This window comes from Acipenser ruthenus, chromosome 11 (assembly GCF_902713425.1).
Source record: "Acipenser ruthenus chromosome 11, fAciRut3.2 maternal haplotype, whole genome shotgun sequence".
Classification (NCBI taxonomy): domain Eukaryota; kingdom Metazoa; phylum Chordata; class Actinopteri; order Acipenseriformes; family Acipenseridae; genus Acipenser; species Acipenser ruthenus.
The window spans coordinates 2,036,142-2,057,209 of NC_081199.1; the positions used below are offsets into that span (position 1 = coordinate 2,036,142).

General features: G+C 46.8%; 2 protein-coding genes across 4 annotated transcripts; both read left to right on the plus strand.

The window, feature by feature from the left end:
* Window positions 1-98: 98 nt before the first annotated feature.
* LOC117426829 (septin-5) lies at window positions 99-17,288 on the plus strand. 3 transcript variants are annotated; one of them, XM_059032793.1, is made up of 12 exons: window positions 99-201; window positions 466-476; window positions 11,723-11,816; window positions 12,079-12,165; window positions 12,803-12,926; window positions 13,268-13,402; window positions 13,840-13,957; window positions 14,269-14,370; window positions 14,523-14,619; window positions 15,147-15,282; window positions 15,563-15,665; window positions 16,005-17,288. In XM_059032793.1, exons 1-12 carry the CDS (start codon window positions 159-161, stop codon window positions 16,065-16,067), a joined length of 1,113 nt encoding a protein of 370 aa, XP_058888776.1. In that variant the 5' UTR covers window positions 99-158; the 3' UTR covers window positions 16,068-17,288. The 3 variants fall into 3 exon arrangements, with proteins under 3 accessions (XP_058888776.1, XP_058888774.1, XP_058888775.1); XM_059032791.1 differs by lacking the exons at window positions 99-201; window positions 466-476 and adding an exon at window positions 8,064-8,759; XM_059032792.1 differs by lacking the exons at window positions 99-201; window positions 466-476 and adding an exon at window positions 8,070-8,759 and having other exon boundaries at window positions 11,726-11,816.
* Window positions 17,289-19,034: 1,746 nt separating this feature from the next.
* Window positions 19,035-20,862, plus strand: LOC117426565 (platelet glycoprotein Ib beta chain-like). The gene is made up of 2 exons (XM_034044259.3): window positions 19,035-19,189; window positions 19,864-20,862. The coding sequence occupies exon 2, from the start codon at window positions 19,868-19,870 to the stop codon at window positions 20,498-20,500; it is 633 nt and encodes a 210-aa protein (XP_033900150.3). The 5' UTR covers window positions 19,035-19,189; window positions 19,864-19,867; the 3' UTR covers window positions 20,501-20,862.
* The last annotated feature ends 206 nt before the right edge of the window (window positions 20,863-21,068 follow it).

The following is a 21,068-nucleotide window of genomic DNA, read 5'->3' on the forward strand; positions in this document are numbered from 1 at the left end:
AATGATATGCAGCGTCATGGTTCTGTACTGGGTGGGTGGGCGGGGCTGAGAGCTCTTGGCTCCGCCCCGCTTGCGAATGTCTGCAGCTTCTCTGGCAGGGAGGAGAGACTCCGCTATTGTACTGGATCCGGAATAGATACAGGGAGAGGATTAGCAATATGACCACGAATATCAGGTACAAGAGCAGGCTGGTTAAATCAGGTAAGCCCGTTCTCCTCAACATGCATGCGCTCGCATCATTCTCTCTTAAGAAAGAGCTGCATTTTAACGGGAGTCTGTTTTCCTGTCCTTGTTCCATGCCTGCCTGTGTTGGTGCTGGATGCTGCTTGGGCGTCGTTTTGCATCCTTGTCTGTTCGTGGGCATCGTCGCCACCCCTCCACTGCGATGCTGCAAAATGCGTTTGAAAATGGATCCTTGGTGGTATTAAATTTTTTTTTTTTAAATACGCATTTTGCACCCAACAGTCGATGGAGAGGTATGTGCTGTATTTTATGATTTCATTTTGAATTTTGACCTGCATCAGATTGTACCACTGCCTTGTAATTACATCGTGCCCGGTTTTAAAACGTTGCAGGTTACTGAATACTGTACACGCCTCGCCCATTGACTGCAGCTCATTTTAAAATCTATACGAATGATTATTGTAGGTAACGGTTTGCAATACATGTCTCTTATTAGGTTCCTTTAGAATCATTGATAATTCCCATTTCGGAATAGCTGTTCGAATGTAAAGAGGTTCACGACCAGCCCCCGCATTTGCTCTTGTGTGTGTGTGTGTGTGTGTGTGTTCTACACATTTAGAGACCCGCTTGTCCAGCCCTGTGCTGCTGCGAGTCCCTGTGCGGAGCGCGGCGTTGTGCACGCCAGCACAGTATCAGCCTCGGTGTGGAAGCGGGTCACACTCCGAGCATCACCCGCGCTGCACAAAGCGCGCTCTTCGTTTGCAAAGCAGAGTCCCGTTTGGAGAGGTGTTGAAGGGACTTGGTGTCAGCAGCAGGCCGGTAATGTTGGTTTGGTTGTTATTAACTCCCGATGGCAGTGTGGTGTCCGGGAGAGCGGAGCACGGTAAACGCTACTGGGTTGACTCTGCCCAGCGTGAGTGTGATGCTGATTGAATACAGAACAAGGGTGCAGTTCAGTCTGACTGCTAGGTAGATGGAGAGTCACGTGTTCTTGTGCGGACTGTTGATTCAAGGGTTCCATTCCGAATGGAGTGATGGAGCATTCCCTTTCTTGAATGTTCCAAATACACACGTGACTAATTCTATATATATTAGTGCGTAGGCTCTGCCCTCCAGCATGCACACAGCGTGTCTCTGTCCTGCTTTCATGTTCTGATACTTTGTTAAGCTTGATCAGGGCACGCTCCGCCCTGCTGTCTGAAGGATTGCACACTGTTTTCTTGGTAAAGTGTTGCACGGCAGTCGACTGTGAAAATCTATACCCAGTGACCGCAGCTACAGAGCAGCACGTGCTTAATGCTCCAGAGATGGGCTTTATTTTCGTTTTCACTTTTATGGGTAGCTGACATTTACCATGTGTGGCTAGAGCTCATTAGCAGGCATTTCAAATGCAATTCCGTCTGAGCTGAAATACAGCTTCCCTCTGGATTATTATTACTATTTATTTCTTAGCAGACGCCCTTATCCAGGGCGACTTACAATTGTTACAAGATATCACATTATTTTTTACATACAATTACATTATTTTTTACACATTATTTTTACATACAATTACCCATTTATACAGCTAGGTTTTTACTGGAGCAATCTAGGTAAAGAATCTTGCTCAAGGGTACAGCAGCAGCGTCCCCTACCTGGGATTGAACCCAAGACCCTCTGGGCAAGAGTCCAGAGCTTGTGCGAGTTGGAAACTATACAGTAGTTGTTTTTATACCTGTGTGAATACTGCTCTTGACGATTCACAAAAACTCATTCCAGAAAGTGTGATTTATACTGTAGCTTTGTTTTTTCAGCTTATTAAATTTAAAAGTCATGTCTTGTCATTACTGCACAGTGGGAAGTGGCGCCCAGCGTCTACAGAGCTCCTCTCCTCGGCATCACAGAAGACGCAGCGTCTGTTTGATCTGCTTAGTTTTTTTAAAGCAGTGATGGCACGTTGATGAAGAGAAGCGATGCATTGTCCCTTGAGCCTGACAGAAAGGCAGGTCTGCACTGTCCAGTGATTCAGCCCCTCTGCATCCCCTCCACAGTCACATCTGCCACTCCTACCCCCGCTCGGCTCCTTGTGCACATGCTGTCCTGCTGGGATTCCTCCCTCCTCCTTCACAGTCCCACTCAGCCCTGAACACCTCGCTTTGTGTGGGGAATCACACAGGCAGAGGTAACAGCTGTAATTATCAAACAAAACTGAAGACACCCCCAGCTTTGCTTAATGGATTGGCCCGTTGAGCCTCAGGACTGCACCTGGCATCCTCTCATGGGTCTGTGCAAAAAGTTGGGGGTGGGGGTGGGGGGGGGAGTATTTTGAAACCTAAGTGGGTCAATTTGTACTATTGAAAAGCAAGAAATGTTTTATAGTTTTCAAAATCTGCTTTCCTTTTTGTATTTCAGCTAAAATTGATTCTATTTTGCCCTGGGAGGTTATGTGGCACAACAAATGTGATTTGCAGTTTAGTGGCAGAACTTAATTAACTGGGTTAAATAGAAATGTTTATGAAATGCATGGTTGTACTTTTTCTCTAATGTATTCATCGGCCTTACTGTCGCTCAGTACTCCTGGTACATATTAATCAATGAAGAAACGTGCTTGTAAACAGGGGCTTTGACAGCATCAGGATTTCTACTCGTTATCCCCAGCAGGACTGAGCGCTGCCGAGCTGCTCACAAAGTGAAGTGCACACTGACATCACCCCCCTGCCAGGGGACAGTGTGTGGTGATGTCACCTCTCGCTGTGACCAATCACAGAGCCTGCTGCTGGGCCTGCATTCCGTTCCACCCCGCTTCATTCATTCACTTCAGTATCTGGAGATTCGGTATCACCTTGTTTAGATCTGCACTCGCTCCACTCGCTTTTGTCAGGGAGCGTTGTCTGATTTTGTATCATTATTCCAGTAGAAAACCGCTGAATCTTTAATGAAATTGGAACGTAATAAACGCGCCGCTCTGTTTTACGTTCTGCACATACGGCTAACCGGCTCATTGCGGAGATTTTACTTCAAGATGAGAGCCTGAATAGATCTAAATCCTCGTCTAAATCCAAGACTAGATGCACATGGTCAGTATTTACCAGCTGATCTCAGTGCCTCTGTGCAGTGCGAGCCTGTTCCTGTCGTAATGAAATGTAGACGATGAAATGAAATCCCGTTTACTGTTGTAGCTGCTGCAGTGCTGTGTGTCCATCTCTCTCTGCAGAACAGCATCTTCATTGTTTTGGTGCTGGCTGTAAGACCATCGTGTCAGAAGTGTAAAGAAACAAAACAGCCATGCAGACTGAACGGCTTGTCTCAACTGAAGAGACTGCCGTGTCTGCGTGTGTGTGTATTATATCCACTGTGCCTCACACAGTAATACAGGGCTATGTTTCCAGTGACCCCCAGCACACTGCTGTGTGTGTCTGTGTGTGTGTGTGTGTATTATATCCACTGGGCCTCACACAGCTGCAGAACCATGTGCTGCTGCAGAATAATACCACTGCTCTGCAAAATGGAAACTGACCTTATTCTCAGTATCGCCCTGAACATAAAGAGACCCTGACAGCAGCGCAGCATCAAGGGCAGTGAGGTGCAGCTAAGTGAATAAACCACGCTGCCCTGCAGCCAGCTCGTCGGTGTTCTCATCTCTGGGTTGTGTAGCTGAGCCCCAGTCTTTCCCCTGTGCATTATAGAGCCATGGCAGTAGATGCTGGGTTTGAAATTGGCATGAATCCCTCAAACAGGAAAGTGACCACGTTTGGAAATGTAAAAACCTTCTGTCTCTATCAAGAAAAAGGCATTAAGCTCACGAAAAGAAGCATGTGAAGTATACAAAAAGGTCTTGTTTCGCGAAGTGGATTTCATACTTGAGAACATTACAGTAGCTTTGAGTGAGCGCTCGGCAGAGCACCAGAGATCAAATCAGAACAAAGAAAAACGCATTTGTGGAAATGATTAAGGAGGCTGTGTGTAAGACACGCATTAGCTGTTGTTGACGTTCAGCTGGAGAGACGTTTTGGCCTTTCCAGAGAGGGGTGAGGTTTGCAGTCTGTGCAGGGGAGCTGCAGAGCTTTCTCCTTTGTGTGGTTGCAGATTGGATCGCAGACTGCATACGGAACAGGCAGCAGGCAGGCAGGCAGGCCAGGTTTGATTATGGAATGGGATGTGATGGAGTTTTCCAGCCAAATGAAAACATGTATTAGTCAGCCCTTGACTGGAAGAATGTCCTTGTTAGAGGGTGAGGAGTCGATGGGGTAGACTGCACTCAAATAGGGGCTCAGCTGACATCACCATGCTGTTTCACTAGCGAACCAAACTGGATTGAAACCCGGGCTTCTAGAGGAGGGTATACGGTGTGTGTGTTGCTGTGTGCAAGACTGCCAGCAGTACCCACGGGCGCTGCGCTTATTGTGTTACTTACTAATGCCATTTGACCTACTTGCATCATCCCTGAGCTGTGCAGCAAGCTGGGAAGACATCAAGTTATTTATATGTGTGGGTTGAACTGGCATTCCAGTGTTCAGCTCCGAGTGCTCTTGTGCCAGGCTTCGCCAGCACCCTGGCACACTGAGCCACAGTGCCAGCAGTACAGGCTGGGTCTCTGCTGAGGGTTTGAATTCTCTGAGCCCTGGCGCACTGAGCCACAGTGCCAGCAGTACAGGCTGGGTCTCTGTTGAGGGTTTGAATTCCCTGAGCCCTGGCGCACTGAGCCACAGTGCCAGCAGTACAGGCTGGGGTCTCTGTTCAGGGTTTGAATTCCCTGAGCCCTGGTGCACTGAGCCACAGTGCCAGCGGTACAGGCTGGGACTCTGTTCAGGGTTTGAATTCCCTGAGCCCTGGTGCACTGAGCCACAGTGCCAGCGGTACAGGCTGGGTCTCTGTTCAGGGTTTGAATTCCCTGAGCCCTGGAACACTGAGCCACAGTGCCAGTGGTACAGGCTGGGTCTCTGTTCAGGGTTTGAATTCCCTGAGCCACAGTGCCAGCAGTACAGGCTGGGTCTCTGCGTTCCCACTCCAGCTAGCCTGACAGACGATTACTGATGCTTCTCATTTTCCAGTGCAATCCGATGCTCGTTCATTTTCACCATACAAGGCACACGTGCAAATAAACAGCACGCAATATAATGGGCAGGGTTTCTTTCATACCATTGAAACGCTGCTCATGCAAACACATTGTGAGTGAGGGACCGTGTATTCACTTTGCCCAGGGCAGCGGTTCATCCAATCAGAGGTCAGTATTGGACAGGTGTTCGTTTGGGAGCAGATGTGGAGTGTGTTTACAAATGACGGGGGTGGGACCGGTTGCCAAGGGAATGGAATCCCGTCTGCAGCCCTATTGTGCCTCCCAGTGTACCATCTGCTCCATTCATTGGCTGTTCCTGCAGACCAGCTGAATGCATGGAGCTCTGACTGAGTCTTTAACCCCCCCGGGGAGGAGGAGAGAGGGTGAAGACCTACTGAATCGCACTCGAGCAAACCGCAGAGGAAAGACAAGCCTCTCCACTGCTGTGTAGGGAAGGGGTGGCTGGGGGGTCCGTTCTGGAACTAATCGGGTTCCTCTTGAGTGGCACAGGCCCGTTAGACACTTCTGATGTGCTGTCGGGTGGGTTGTGTAGAGACCTGGTACCAGACCCGTCCACAGCTTCAAGACGGTCCAGCGCTGAACAGAAGAAGGTTTCTGAGCGAGAGGAGGCCATTCAGCCCATCGCAGCTCATCCGGCTCCTACTACCTGACTGATCTCAGAACTCTGTCAAGCTCCAAGTGATTCTGTCTCAGCAACGTGACTGGACAGCCCATTCCATCCCCTCAGCTATCTGTCCTGTTCCTGTCTTAAACCATATTGAATACAGCTTTGTATCCACTGCACTGTACATGCAATAACCTTGGCTGATTAGTTTTTTTTTTCACTGTTTTCAATTGATGAGATAACCTCCCCTCGGTTAGATGCAGTGTGTTAATGTGAAGCTGAGCTCTGAGCTGTGTGAGTGAGTGAGCACTCTGCTGCTGTCTGCTGCTAGCTGGTGACGCACCTCGGGTTTCAATACTGCAACACCGTCCCCTGCTCTGTGTATGACAGTGACAGGATCACACAGGAAACCCAAGAATCTGCTGAAAAGACATTCTGCTGCTAATACTGTTTTTGAAGCTGCATTAATAGCATTGCATTTATAGACTGCCGTGTGATTTCCGACTCCACTTTGAAAATCACTCGTATGATGTGATGATCAGCAGGAGCACAGACTAAAACCACTTTAACCCTTTGTTGCCCTGCGTCCTGCGTCCTGGACCATCGATTCCATGCACTAGAATAGACAGGGTTTCAGGACAGGCTGGAGTGAGATGTGCTTCCGTTCTGAACATGCCCGTCATTTTATTGTATGGTTCGATGTTTATTTTTTTACATTCAAGAGAACTTATTTATTCATTTTAGAAAATGTAACTGAAGAATAAAGCAAATCGACCGTTCACGTTTCCTGTGTTATTATTTTTTATTACATTTTTTTTTTTTTTTTGGTTGCACTACGGCGCTACTGTTTAATGGCAAAACACCAGCAAGAAACGCACTGGCTGCTGATGGAACACTTTACCATTTAAAACTGGTTTAATCCTTTTAAAATATTGGCTCACACTCAGTCCTTGAGCTCCCCTCTACAGATGAGATTATAGATGCCTTAACTGCTGCTATGTGTGCTGTTTTTAAAACCTGCTCCTTCTGAAGGAGTTATTCCCAAACCACAGACTGCTGGATTGCCAATGATGTGTGTCAGCAGAGCTGTTGCTTTTGGCCATTTGTCACCCCCTGGTGGAGAGAAACAGTACTGCCATGCGGTGACACAGCCTAGTTGTTCTACAGGTCCTGTAAGCCCAGTACAGTCAGGGGGTTCAGACCTTCTCAATGGTACTTAAAAGGCTCTCACTTATTAGATGCATTTTCAGGGGCTGTTCTTATACAAAGTTGAGTTAATATTCGCTAAATAATCAAGTAATCTGTATGAAATGTAACTGGATTTTTTTTTTTTAATTATTATTTTGGCATTGCTTGGGCCCATCACTGCTTCTTAATTCTTCTTTGTTTATTCATATATACTGCGCTCTGAATAGAAAAACAGTTTGTTTGTCTTCTAAAGGGTTTTAAATTCCCCCCCTTTGACACAGACACATCTTCCCCGCTGGTTGCCGGATCTATAAAGCCAGTGTTTTGCCCCACTGCCTCAGCTGCTCCCAGTTCAGTATTTGTCTCTCTAAACAGTAGAGCCAGCGTTCTGCTCAGTAAATGACAGCGACGGCTCGCTGCCAGGCAGCTGCTCAGTAGACTGGCATCGGGAGGGGCGTCCGCGGACATTGATTACTGAACAAAGACTGTGTCCAAAAAGACTGAATCTGAACTGAAGAGCGTTTCTGAACGAGAGGAGGCCATTCAGACCATCGCAGCTCATCCGGCTCCTAGGACCTGACTGACCTCAGAACTCTGTCAAGTTCCAAGTGATTCTGTCTCAGCAATGTGACTGGACAGCCCATTCCATCCCCTCAGCTATCTGTCCTGTTCCTGTCTTAAACCACATTGAATACAGCTCTGTATCCACTGCACTGTACATGCAATACCCTTGGCTGATTAGATTTGGGACATTTTGAAGGATCCTAAATAAATAGTGGTTCTGGTTTTCAGGGGTGGGGCAGTAGACTTGAGTCCCAAACGACTTTTCTTTCAGCTAGTTCAGTGTTTCGTGCATGAAAGGGTTACGCGACTCTGGCGGGATCTTCCCGTCGACTCACAGAGTTTCCTATAATAGTCTTCTACTTAAACAAGCTGTTACTCTCTGCCTTTCCATTAAACCCATTAGCTTACCCCTTCATCCCCCACTGTGCGGGACAGCTGGGGGGTCAGGATTACACATTTCCCTTCTCTGTTGAAAACAGCCAAATCCACTTCAGATAAACAGAACTGAGTCCTGCCGGCGCCGGTCTGAGGAGATGTGCTCTATCTGATTTTAATGTTCCACTAGCGATCACAGCCTGATCTCAGTAGATTGTAATGTACTGCGTTCTCACTGCACACTTTAAAACACTACTTAGTGCAGAGCTGTTAACCCTGAGAGCCTCTCTCTCCCCTGGGATGTTACCCAGTGCATTCCACACATCTGCTGTAATATTTACTAAACACAGTGCTGTTCCACCACCGAGTCCAAAGATCACATCTTTCATGTTAGAGGACAACGAGGGCCCCTTCATAAAAATACAACTTTACCCTGGAACTTAGTAAGTGAGTTTTGTGTTTAATGAGAAACTGGACCAGCATGAAAAGCAGCACTTCCTTCTCAATCTAATGAAAGACTGGGCTGTGACTTGACTCCTCCCACGCCTGCTACAGGAAATTCCAAGGCGTTTCATAGGGTTCCTGCTCCAACTTCCGAGGGAGGGAGGGAGAGAGAGAGAGAGACACAGAGAGAGAGAGAGAGAGATCCCGCAGGGGGAGGTTATTTCCATCTCCCTTTCCTGGCTCTTTCAAACCCCGGCTGTCTCGTCAGCGATGGATGCAGTTATTCTCCAGGAGAGGCTGGCAGAGCGACTGGTGTCACCCAGGACTCGCAGTGCCAAGCTGAAGGTACGGCCTGGGGGGTGTTGGGGTAACAGACGAGTACCGTTTCATAGACTCCCTTTTGAATGAAAGCTGGTTGATGTGGTTTGTTTTGAAGTCAGGGCTACCGTTTACTGCCTTTCCGGCCTGTCTGCAGAATAAACAGCCTTGGCGCTGCAAGGCTTTGATTAGGAAGGGGTGAGCACTGCTGGGTGGTAATGGTGAAGCCTGTTTGAACTGGATGTGTGGGTCAGGGCAGGAGGGGTCTGGCTGAGACACGCTGAGCTGGGGAGCATTACCCACACAATTGGCTTCTCCAATGGATCAGTTCAGCAGTGATTTTAGGGTTGTTGCTGCCGTGATTTGTTTAGCACTGTGTGTACAATTGTGCCATGTTAAGTTTCCTATCTATGTATCTATTTTATAGCGCATATCTGTTTATTCAAAGTTTTGCCAGGGCAACCTCTCGCACTCCATAGAGTTCACACAAAGTGTTGTCAAATTTCAAAAGTTTTTACTACAAAATCGTAACCAAAGGGGTTATAAATGCTTGTTTAAAATCCCAGTGTCTTTCTCTTTGAGCTGCGGTGGCTTTCATACAGAGACAGGCTTTGGTGTTGGGAGAGAACTCCGTCTTTCCCAGGAAGTTTCATTGTGTCGGATTCTGGGCAGAGTCAGAGTTTCAAATCCGGGTTCCAAACTATCTTTTATTTTTAGGTCTAGATGTATGTATTTATTTTGTTTGCATATCATTTATTTGAGGCTGTTCAGAAATAGTACTTCAGGCATTTGCAAACATGTGTCCTAGATGGAAATTGCATGTCATGCTCCCATTGCCACGGGTGTACCACATGGATCAGCAATCAAAGCTGAAAGAAACACAGTACCATCAGTTCTGTGCACTGTGTTCTAGATATTAAATATAGAACTGCTTGGAGAGTCTTCTGACAGTCACTCCGGGATCCGAACAGGGCGGTCTCTTTGATATAAATGGTCTGGATTACCTCATCCTCAATTACATCATCGCTACAGAGGTGAAGGGCTAGCCAGCGCAGAGTGGATGGGAGGTGTTATTTAGCTGCAAACCTGAGGCTCAGTAAAATGGAGCTTCATTGCAGGAACAGTGTATTGTCTTGTCTTTATTTGGTAGAGATTGAATGCTGTGTAGATGCTGCAAAAGAGGAGCTCACAGTGTCGTACATTGCTGTTAGATATTTAATAATATTGATGTCTGATTGATCCCATCGAATGCAAGATGAACACCTCAGGACTTTAATGTTCAGCTGCAGGATTGCTCCCACAGTAATGATGTTCAGCTGCAGGATTGCTCCCACAGTAATGTCATTGGTCTGCAATGAACGGCAGACGGGGTGTGCAGGCCAGGATTGAGATTTGCGTGGGGCCTGCCTGCACAATCAAACAGCTGGCATCAGTTAAGAGGGGGGTTTAAAGGTCTTTGAAATGAGCTCAGGTTCTCAGTACAAACACGTATTGACACAGCCACTGTGACTGAGGCCTGAGGGGCGGGTGGTGAGGTCAGGATCCCCCGGGTGAAGAGGAAGTCCCGCCCCCTTTGATCCGAGGTCACGCTTCCCTTTCCTGCCCTCTGTTTATCCAGACCTCCAGCGTGGAGTCCTCGAGGTTTGTTTCTGTTGAGTCTTAGGAGTGAACACAAATGTAGGGGCGAGCCGCGTGTAAAGGCTGTTTGTATAATAATCATCTTTAAATAAAGTACCGTAATATCTATCATTTATACATGTAGACACCAGCGTGGAGTTTGAGTGAAGATTCCTGAAACTAAAACGCCAATAATTGTGCGCTGTACAAGTCAATGAATGTGGTTTAATATTGAGAGGGAGGGAAGGTCTAGGCAGACACAGTTGCTGTATCTAAACTCTGTGAATTCCAGGGCTTCAGTCCAGCGAGTTTTCCGTTGCTGTGCTGTCCAGCAGCATGCTGTTAATAAGAGGATTTACGTGCCAGTAGCGCGGACTCTTCTGAATTGATTCCCTTTTCTCCCGGAGCGCGGTGCAGGGGGTTGTTTCCGGTAATCGGAGGGGAGTGCCTGGGACTGAGAGCCATCGGAAACACAGCTAACGAATTGCTGTTAGCATGGCAGCTTTCTGGCACAGTCTGACAAGCAGTGAGACAGAAATGTTAAAGGGCTATTCAGCAGAGCTCTCTGTACACACTAGGAGCTGTGTCCAGCACTATTCACTCGCTCCCCACCTCCTCTCCTGATATGAGGGTCCTATACAGACATGTAGAAATATTTGCATAATCTTTTGACAGCGTGAAACAGGCTGTCTTGAGAAGCTGCAGAACATCGCAGGGTGAACCATTTTATTTCTGCCAGTGGTCAGTGGTCCACTTATTTCAGGGATGGCATTAAGACTCCCATTGCATAGCAGTTTCACCCATTCCAGGTTTTACTACTGGCAGGATTAGCCGCAGTATATAGGTAACAAGCTCAAGTGTGTGTGTTACTAAACTCCTAGTAAAACCTGGAATGGCTCAAACTGCTATGCAATGGGGGGCTTCTTTCCATCCCAGAAGTATGGAAAGTAAGGAGGCTGTGTGGTCCAGTGGTTAAAGAAATGGGTTTGTAACCAGGAGGTCCCGGTTCAAATCCCACCTCAGCCACCGACTCATTGTGTGACCCTGAGCAAGTCACTTAACCTCCTTGTGCTCCGTCTTTCAGGTGAGACGTAGTTGTAAGTGACTCTGCAGCTGATGCATAGTTCACACACCCTAGTCTCTGTAAGCCGCCTTGGATAAAGGCGTCTACTAAATAAACAAAAAATAATAATAAGTGTGTGGACCACTTTTCTAGACAGTTATTTTTCAGATGGGTAGGAGTGAAACTCCAAATTGACAGTGGATTTAAAATACTGTACACATATCTCCATGTATTGTGTATATATATATATAGACACACACATTGAGCCAGCGTTCCTCAGTTGAATGTGATTCTCTTTCCCTCTCTGGAGCAGGAGAAGCAGTACGTGGGGTTCGCCACCCTTCCCAATCAGGTCCACCGGAAATCTGTCAAGAAAGGCTTCGACTTCACCCTCATGGTGGCAGGTACTGTAGGAGTCTCCCTGCTTTCTGTTTCTCCAGGCTGTGCTCTAACCAGCATCCAACACTGCAGCACCAGCCCCCTCCACACAGCCAGCACCAGCAAAACCGCCATACTCATTGCATTAACCCGTGAAGTACCATTTTTCTTGGCAAAAATCAGAACGTTTAAGTTAGACTTCACTTTTGCGCTTAACAAACTCAGAGTAAGTTATCATAACAATATAGTTCAATTGAGAATGAGCCCTGCCTCTCCTTTCACCTGCAGGCGAGTCTGGCCTGGGCAAGTCGACGCTGGTGAACAGCCTGTTCCTGACAGACCTGTACAAGGACAGGAAGATGCTGAATGCAGAGGGTAGGGATCGCAGCACGTTCACACTGAGCCTTGTCATGAAGAGTCATCTGATATGGGGTTGTGAATCATTGCAATAAGAGACACACACTGTGTGTCAGTCACATATCATGCATGACCGTGCAACCTGTTAGTGTTGCACAATCTGATGCTTGTCTAGTGGAACTCTAGTTTGAGCTCGTATAAGAGATGTGTGGATTAATCATGTTTACAGTCAGTTCATTCATTTTAAAGCAAAGGTTTGCTCCTGAAAGATTACCGTCCGTTTTATGGAGTTTATTCCATTGATACAGATCAGCTTGAAGCATCGGAAAGGGAAAATGGATAGATATAGATGTGTGTTAATTCTGAAAATGGATATGTAGATGTATGTTTTGAAAATCTCAGCATTTTGCAGAAAGTCAACCCCAGTCCAAGCACTGAACCTGATTGAGTGTCGTACCCGATGTAGAGATTATACAGCGGCACACCCAGGAGCGTGGCCGGCTCCCTGCTCGGCTGTGCTGAGCGCAGTGCTTGCTCCTTTCTTCCTGCTGCTTTGAGTTCTGTTCCCTGGACCTCTCTATTGTTTTGCGGACACCGCGTCTGCACTGTGATGCCGGTGGATCTGCTGCTCTGACCGCCTCTCTCTCCTCCACAGAGAGAATCAACCAGACGGTGGAGATCATCAAGCACACGGTGGACATCGAGGAGAAGGGGGTGAAGCTGAAGCTGACCATCGTGGACACACCGGGGTTCGGAGACGCCGTCAACAACACGGAATGGTGAGGAGAGGGAACCCCCCGAGACGGCGCTGCTGTGTGGGGTGTAGGGAGAGCCGTGCCAGTCTGGTTCCAATCCCAGCAGTGAGGAGAGGGAACCCCCCCGAGACGGCACTGCTGTGTGGGGTGTAGGGAGAGCCGTGCCAGTCTGGTTCCAATTCATGCTTTATTAGAACGGGGGCACTCTTCTAGTTTATTACCTGTTTAATAACAGCTAGCTTACTAACAGGATGACGGCTGCGTGTTGTTGTTTCTGCCGATGTTCTGTGGCTGGTCCCTCGGTTCTCATGTGTTCTGTACCGGTGCCCTGTGTTTGTGTGTGTGTTTGTGTGTGTTTTTGGCAGCTGGAAACCCATCACAGATTACATTGACCAGCAGTTTGAGCAGTACTTCCGGGACGAGAGCGGGCTGAACCGCAAGAACATCCAGGACAACCGTGTGCACTGCTGCCTGTACTTCATCCCTCCTTTCGGACACGGGTGAGCAGCCCTGACCCTCCTGCACCCCTGAGACACGGTCACTGCAGTGTGTCATAGCCAGAGCACTGCAGAGTGGAGAGGAGCGTGCTAAAGCACAGATGATATGATAAAAGTCCCATACCCTGTAGTAAAAGCATTGCAAAGTGTAGTAGAGCATGGTAAAGCACCGATAATAATAATATGATAAAAAAAGCATGAAAAGTACAGTAAATGTATAGTCCGATCATGGGACGTTTAATAAGAGGAATCTTGATGTATAGCAAAACTGCATTGTATGTGTGATTCTAGTGGTTTGCCTTCAGCAGGAGTGGCAATCAGACATTGCATTGAGAAACCTGAGCCTGACTTTCACCCCTTCGGGGTGGGGAAAGCATGGGGGGAAACTGCATCGATAGCGCGGCGGTGAAGTGTTGTAAGAGCCCCTCTCTCGTGCGCAGGTTGCGGCCGGTGGACGTGGAGTTCATGAAGGCTCTTCACGAGAAGGTGAATGTGGTGCCACTCATCTCCAAGGCAGACTGCCTCACTCCCGGAGAGATGAAGAAACTCAAAGACAGGGTGAGGAAACACGACAATGCCTTGCATGTCAAACCTGATCTCTGTCTACCTCTCACAATTAACATTTCAGATGCTCCTGGGAGAAGCTCATAACAGCATGTGATTGCATTATACTGTGTGACTGTATCTCCTGTCTCTGAGTCTCGGCTGTGTTTTTTATACTGTGTCACTGTATCTCCTGTCTCTGAGTCTCTGCTGTGTTTTTTAAACTGTGTGACTGTATCTCCTGTCTCTGAGTCTCGGCTGTGTTTTTTATACTGTGTCACTGTATCTCCTGTCTCTGAGTCTCGGCTTGTTTCCGGTTGGCGTAGGTAAAGGAGGAGATTGAAAAATTGGGAATTAAAGTCTATCAGTTTCCAGACTGCGACTCTGATGAAGACGAGGAATTCAAACAGCAGGACAAAGAACTGAAGGTGAGAGAGGAGAGGAGTGTGAAGGTGAGAGAGGAGAGGAGTTGATGGCATGATTACCATACGCTGTACAGTATTGTATGGTTGAGTGAATGTAGTTTTTCAGTGTGAGGGGCTCCCGTGTGTAATGCTGCTCTGTTTTGTCTGCCTGTCAGGAAAGCACTCCGTTCGCAGTGATCGGGAGCAACACAGTGGTGGATGTGAAAGGTCAAAGGGTACGCGGCCGACTGTACCCCTGGGGTATCGTGGAAGGTAGGAGCCCCTCAAGTTTCACAAAGCTGACAGAGCAGATATCTCGGGTGTCAGTTACACGAAGTTGCATTTTGGGATAGAATATTATAATGTTGTGAAAAAATCAGCTCCTCTAAATGATTATAAGAAAAATGTTTCCTTTTCTTTCAATGAATGTCTTCTGTAGAAATGAACAGACTCAAGATTCCGAATGAACTGCAGCTCAGACCATGCCATTTTAATGTGCAAGATAAAACCAAGCCTGTTACCTGCAGACTTGGGATAATTAACATGTGTTTAACCTGATGGTCCTTTTCAAACCAGGAGAGGGCGCCATTGCAGTGGGAAAGGTTGAAATGAGCTGTTTTTTTTTTTCTCAGACATGTATACACTAAAGAAACTGCAAGTCCTTTTTGAATATTAATGTTTGACGCTGTTTATATCACTTTCGTGCACCCGGACTGGCATGTCTTTATCGTACATGTGAAGCAGGCAGCCGATGCAGTTTGTATTTGTGAGGCGTATAATCAGTGCTCGTCTGCCCTCAGTTGAGAACCAGTCGCACTGTGACTTTGTGAAGCTGAGGAACATGCTGATCCGAACACACATGCACGACCTGAAGGATGTGACCTGCGACGTGCACTATGAGAACTACAGAGCGCAGTGCATCCAGCACATGACCAGGTAAGAGAGCCATGTTGTATCGTAGGGAGAATGGAAGTTATGCAGTGTACATGGAAGGTCTAGACAGTTAACAAAAAAAGGGCAGCATTCCAGTACTTTGCAACCATTTTCTATGTCTTTTAACACAATTGGAAGACCTGTTTCACGTTCAAATGAGTTACAGTAAAACAGTTCAACGAAAACCAAAAAAAACGAGGCTTTGGGGTCGTCTTCAGACAAGTTAAGGTCAGCTCGCTCAATCGGGCTCTCTTAAACTTTGTAATGCTTTTTCTGTTCCCAGTAAACTGACTCAGGACAACAGGATAGAAAGCCCGCTCCCGATCCTCCCACTGCCCACCCCCGACGTAGAGACAGAGAAGCTGATCAAGATGAAGGATGAGGAGGTGAGGCGCAGCTGTGCCTGGGTGTAATAATGCATTGCTGTGAATGAGTGTGGGAGTGTCGGGGGCTGTGCACCTACTTGCAGGGATACTGAACAGCATCTGCTTTGTGCTGTTGTTTCACGCCTTACCTGTTAAATATCCTAACAGGTGTGTTCTGTGTCCAGCGTTGCATACCGCTCAGCCTCTGTCATTGCTGTTGGTAAGGATGCTTTGATGTATATTGTAAAGGCAAGTCATGGCATTGGAAAGCTGCTCCTTCGTAACAGTCACAGACGCCTGTGTTTGGAATAATGCAGAAGGCTGCGTATTGACGTCGTCTCTCTTGCGATCTCTTTTCAGCTGAAACGGATGCAGGAGATGCTGCAGAAGATGCAACAACAGATGCACGACCAGGAGCAGTGAGCAAGCATGCTCTGGAGCCCAGCGACGGGAACGAAGACACATTTCCACCTGCAGGATCTGGAAATTTAAAAAAAAAAAAAAAAAAAAAAGAAGAAACAGTGACTTTTTAAAAACCTAGGATTCTAAATGGTGCTGTACGAGACCTCTTGCGTAGGTTCATAATTTATTGTAAAAAAAATCTATATTACAAGGATGTAATTCCTGGCATACAGTACCTGGGAGCATGTTACATGTGTGGTGTTTTTATGCCTTCACTGCACAGAAAGTGAAGCACACCTCTACCTGCTTTTAAACTGTACTCTGTGTTTGTTCACACGTATGGTATAATCATATTAATAATGCTATTTAATCTATTTATGCTTGAATGTTTTCTTCGTACACAGTCAGGGCCTGGGGTCTGTTGAAGTCTTTGTGTTTTTCTCCTCACTGGGGAGATGCTGGTCTGAATGACAGCAGCGAGACTGTGTCTGTAGGTAACAGCGCTCCTGCTCAGTTCAGACCAGAGAGAACCCGCCCCACTCTGCATTGAGAGTGGGGTTTAACCCTGGGGCTTGGTTAGCTGGAAAGGGAAGGGGAACAGCGTAATCCGGTCCCAGCAGTCATCTGGGAGAAAGCCATTCAGAGCCTTTACAATCCCCAGAAGGTGGCGTTCTGTTCCAGTGATCTTTAAAGGCAGCTTGAGGGCTGGATATAAGACTCCCATTGCATAGCACTTTGATCCATTCCTGTTTTTACTATGAGTTTAATAAGACACACCTGAGCTTGTTAGCTATACACTGGGGCTAATCAAGCTTGTAGTAAAACCTGGAGTGGGTGAAACTGCTATGCAATAGGAGTCTTGCTGTATTTCCGTCCCTAGGCTTTAAAACTCATAAATCTTTTAAAGATCTGCTTTGACTGTGTTGTTAAGAAATTGGTCAATGGAGCACCTCCTAGTGGTAGACATTAGCAGGTTACTGTCACGCTGAAGGACAGCCGCACTTGGACCCGACTGCGGCTCAGAAGATCATTGGAATAGACCCGGTCTCTCAGCAATCTAGAACACAGCGTGTCAGTGCCCATGTGACTGCGCCCACCCCCCCGTGCAGCGTGTGGAGCAGCGTGCGTCTCCATTAAGGATTACATGGCTTCTTTTTATTGTGAGTGGAAACATAGAGTCTGTGAACAATGCAAGCCATGTAAGACCATGCACAGAAAATAAACACGACCTTCTAATTTGAAGCGAGTGTTGGTAGTTATTCGTCTGGGGATTAAGAGACAGCGTTTGTTGTTGTTTGATTATCCTTTTAACTCCTAACCCTGCTGACTGTAGTTTGTTTCCTTCCTCATAGCCTGTCCGTTTCTTCACTGGTAACCTCATCCACAGCAGGACTACACCCCAGTGCATTCTGGTAAGTGTAGTCCTGCTGTGTAGGTACCAGAATGCATTGTGATATGAGTTGAAAAGGCTGAACTGTTCCAAGCTGTCCTAGTCTACATGGAGTCATATGATAACCCTGCCTCTACTACATGATCACAGATCTTAACCTGCCATCATCCACCTAATTCACAAAATGCATCATCAGCACCCCTTCCATCCCAACGTGACTCCAAAACCTGAAAATGATTCAGAGAGCAGGACCCAAGCCGAATGAAACCCACAATAACGGTGAGCTCTGAAATGAGCCCGTGCAGAGCATGCCGAGTCATGCCTTCTTATCTGTGACCTAGCAGGACGGCTGTGACGGCACACTCAGTATCTCTCCTAGTTTCCACAGCCAGTGTGCCTCTGACACTATCGCATGAAGCAGCGCTGCTCGCTAGACCACGGAGGCAGCTCCAGTGTGTCCTGATCTTTCTATCGCTCCCTAACATGGTGTTGAAAGGAGACTCCCACAGACTTTGAATCCTTTCCATGGAGCTGGATCCCGAGGGCAAGCTGCCACGCTGCTGACTTCTTCATGAGCGTGTTTGCTTTTCATTCTCTTTTATTAAGCTTACACTACTCACACACACCGCTGCTCAATATATCACTGGAAAACCCGCACTGCAAACACATTCTTTAGAAAGCCGTTGTTGTTTTACTTAATAAAACACGATGCATTTTTTAAAATCTCCAGGGAGACCGAATGGACCTCGGCTATCCGTGAACACAGACAACCCTTAAACAGCAAAGGCCATGAGAGACGTGGAGTAACTACGTTTTGAATGGAGGGTTGCTGAGGGTTCAATACAGTATCAGAAACCAAAATCACACATGAGAAGTTGACTTCAGGAATCTTAGACAAGCAACTAAGGAGTGCATTCAATCACACCATACAGCCGTAGCACAGGGGCGTGTGAGAGCTGTGCTTTTAAAATGTGAATCCCCTTTCAGTGTAATCCGCGCCATAATTCAGTTTGATATGAAAATATATGTATGAGAATGGGATGAAATGCATCAGAATATTTCACTCTTTTCTTGGAGTGAAATTTTGATATTTTACTTGTATACTTCCTACTTGGGAACATACAGCAGTCCTAAACATTTAGGAAAGCATACAAATATAGGAGGCTGTGTGGTCCAATGGTTAAAGAAAAGGGCTTCGAACCAGCAGGTCCCCGGTTCAAATCCCACCTCAACCACTAACTCATTGTGTGACCCTGAGCAAGTCACTTACCCTCCTTGTGCTCTGTCTTTTGGATGAGACGTAGTAAGTGACTCTGCAGCTGAGGCATTGTTCACAAACCTAGTCTCTGTAAGTCGCCTTGGATAAAGGCGTCTGCTAAATAAACAAATAATAATAATAAATATAGAGGTGAAGCCATATCGTCCGCACCCCAACCCAAAAATGACCTTCACAGAAACACTGACAGTCGCTGTGTACACTGTAACCCTCTGTAATAACAGTGATGCAGTGGGTCTAGTCGCTGGAAATACAATAAAGAAACAAGCCCTTTCTATTAGACCTGGCCCCTCTCCTGCACAGCTCCAGTCCTTTGTAAACTCCCTCCAGTCTTTCTTTTCCTGCTGTCTGTCAGGATCAGCCAGTCTTTTTATCTGCTGCTCACAGCTGCTGGTACTTGATGCACAGACCCCCAGGTCCGGCTCATTGCTACACTTGGCCAGGGTGCTGACAGAGTCTGCAGAAGTGCTGGCTGACGTAAGTACAAATGATATATACCGTGCATTTCATCAATAATTCAATTCTCAATGCAATGGATAGAAGTGACAGGCTGTACCTGTCTGGATGTATTTAACATGGTCTCCTAAAGTAGTATGAGAGGGCATGTTTCTGGTGGTGTACTGGAGTCTCAGCACAGGGCTGTGGGGCTGAAAGCAGCTCAGCGTTGACATGCAGCTCGCCGTTCTGTAGTATTATTATTATTATTATTATTATTATTATTATTTATTTATTAGCAGACGCCCTTACCCAGGGCGACTTACAGTTGTATGCAAAAAATACATTTCAAGAATTACAGTAAGGATGAACGGGCTTGGAACCAAAGATTTCTACTCCAGATGCATTTTTATAATGTTTTATTTATTTATTTTTTTAATGAAAGTAAACCACACAGCAACCTGTGAATCATCATGTCAATGTTGAGTCCTTACAATGAACTCTGATACTCGTTTTATAAATCAGCAGTTTTATTTTTCCCTTCACAAAACACTGCAAGTCAAGTATGCCCCGCAGTAATTGCAAATGCTGAAGTGCCTTAAATAACTTGGCTAATTTGCACAATGCGTGCAAAAAGGGTGCAGATGCATTCCAGACCCTGTGGTACACATATGAGAGGTATAATAAAAACATATATGTATGTGTTTATTTTTAAGGAAAATGAAAAGCTATGCCTTTATTTTGCACCTGCTCTGTGTCGATCTCCACGCTGCGCTGGCGCTGCCGAAGTGGTGTCCCCATCCGTGTTTTTGCAGCAAGGGGACGATCGACTGCAGCAGCCGGAGCCTGACGGCGGAGACCCTGCCCGCGGGCTTCCCCGTCAACGCTTTGGAGCTTCGACTCAACGACAACAAGCTCACCAGCGTCCCCAGCGGCCTCTTCGACCGGCTGGGCAAGCTCAGGGCGGTCTCCCTGGACGGGAACCCATGGTCCTGTGACTGCGAGATCCTGTACCTGCGCGCCTGGCTAATGAAACAGGAGAACCGCACGCTGTACAAGACCGTGGCGTGCAATTCCCCAGACAGCCTGAAGGGGCGCCTGGTGATGTACTTGGCAGAGGACGAGGTGCAGTCCACCTGTCAGTACGGGTACTGTAACGTCGCCCTCGTTTCGCAGGTGATCCTCTTCGTCCTCATCGCTGTCCAGGCCGCCTTGCTGCTCCTGGTCATCTTGTTCCTCCGACGCTTTGAGAAGATTTCCAGCGAAGCGAAGAGTATGGAGAGAGAGGCTCTGCACGGAGAGTCGAGCAACGTCTTGTACGCGCAGATCAAGGAAAGAGCGAGCCGCCGCTAACTAGCTTTCCAAATAATAATGGTCAGCACATTGTTAAAGGTGCGTGGGTCATCTGTCGTGCTGTTAACAACGACCGTCAAAGTCCAGTGGAGTAAAACAAAACTATAAACAACTTGTTGTTATTATTGGTATTATATATTTTGTTAATGCAAATTTCTAGTGTTATTCCAGTAAAACATCACACCCCAACCTGCACCATTTAAAAATGATCGCAGTATGTAAATGTAGTGTAAGTTACTTGTGTGTAGAGCAGAGTCAGCGTTGCATTTGATTAGAATCTGTCTTTGAAGTCTAATGGCTCGTGTAATATAAATGTTTCTGCAAAGTAAATCCGACGCATTGTCTGTGTCTTACTCTCCCTGGTTGGGTTGGAAGTGTGTGTTTTGTTTTGTTGTCTGAATAAATGGCCTGTGTTTGCACTTTTTAAACGAGTTTGTGTCTAACACAGTGATGGCGTGTGCATACATGTTACGGTATCCAGTCTTTTTCCTTGTTATCTGAAATAAATGGGCCACATGATTTAGTGAATCCAATTATTTACTTTACTAAACTTAAAAATAAAAAATAA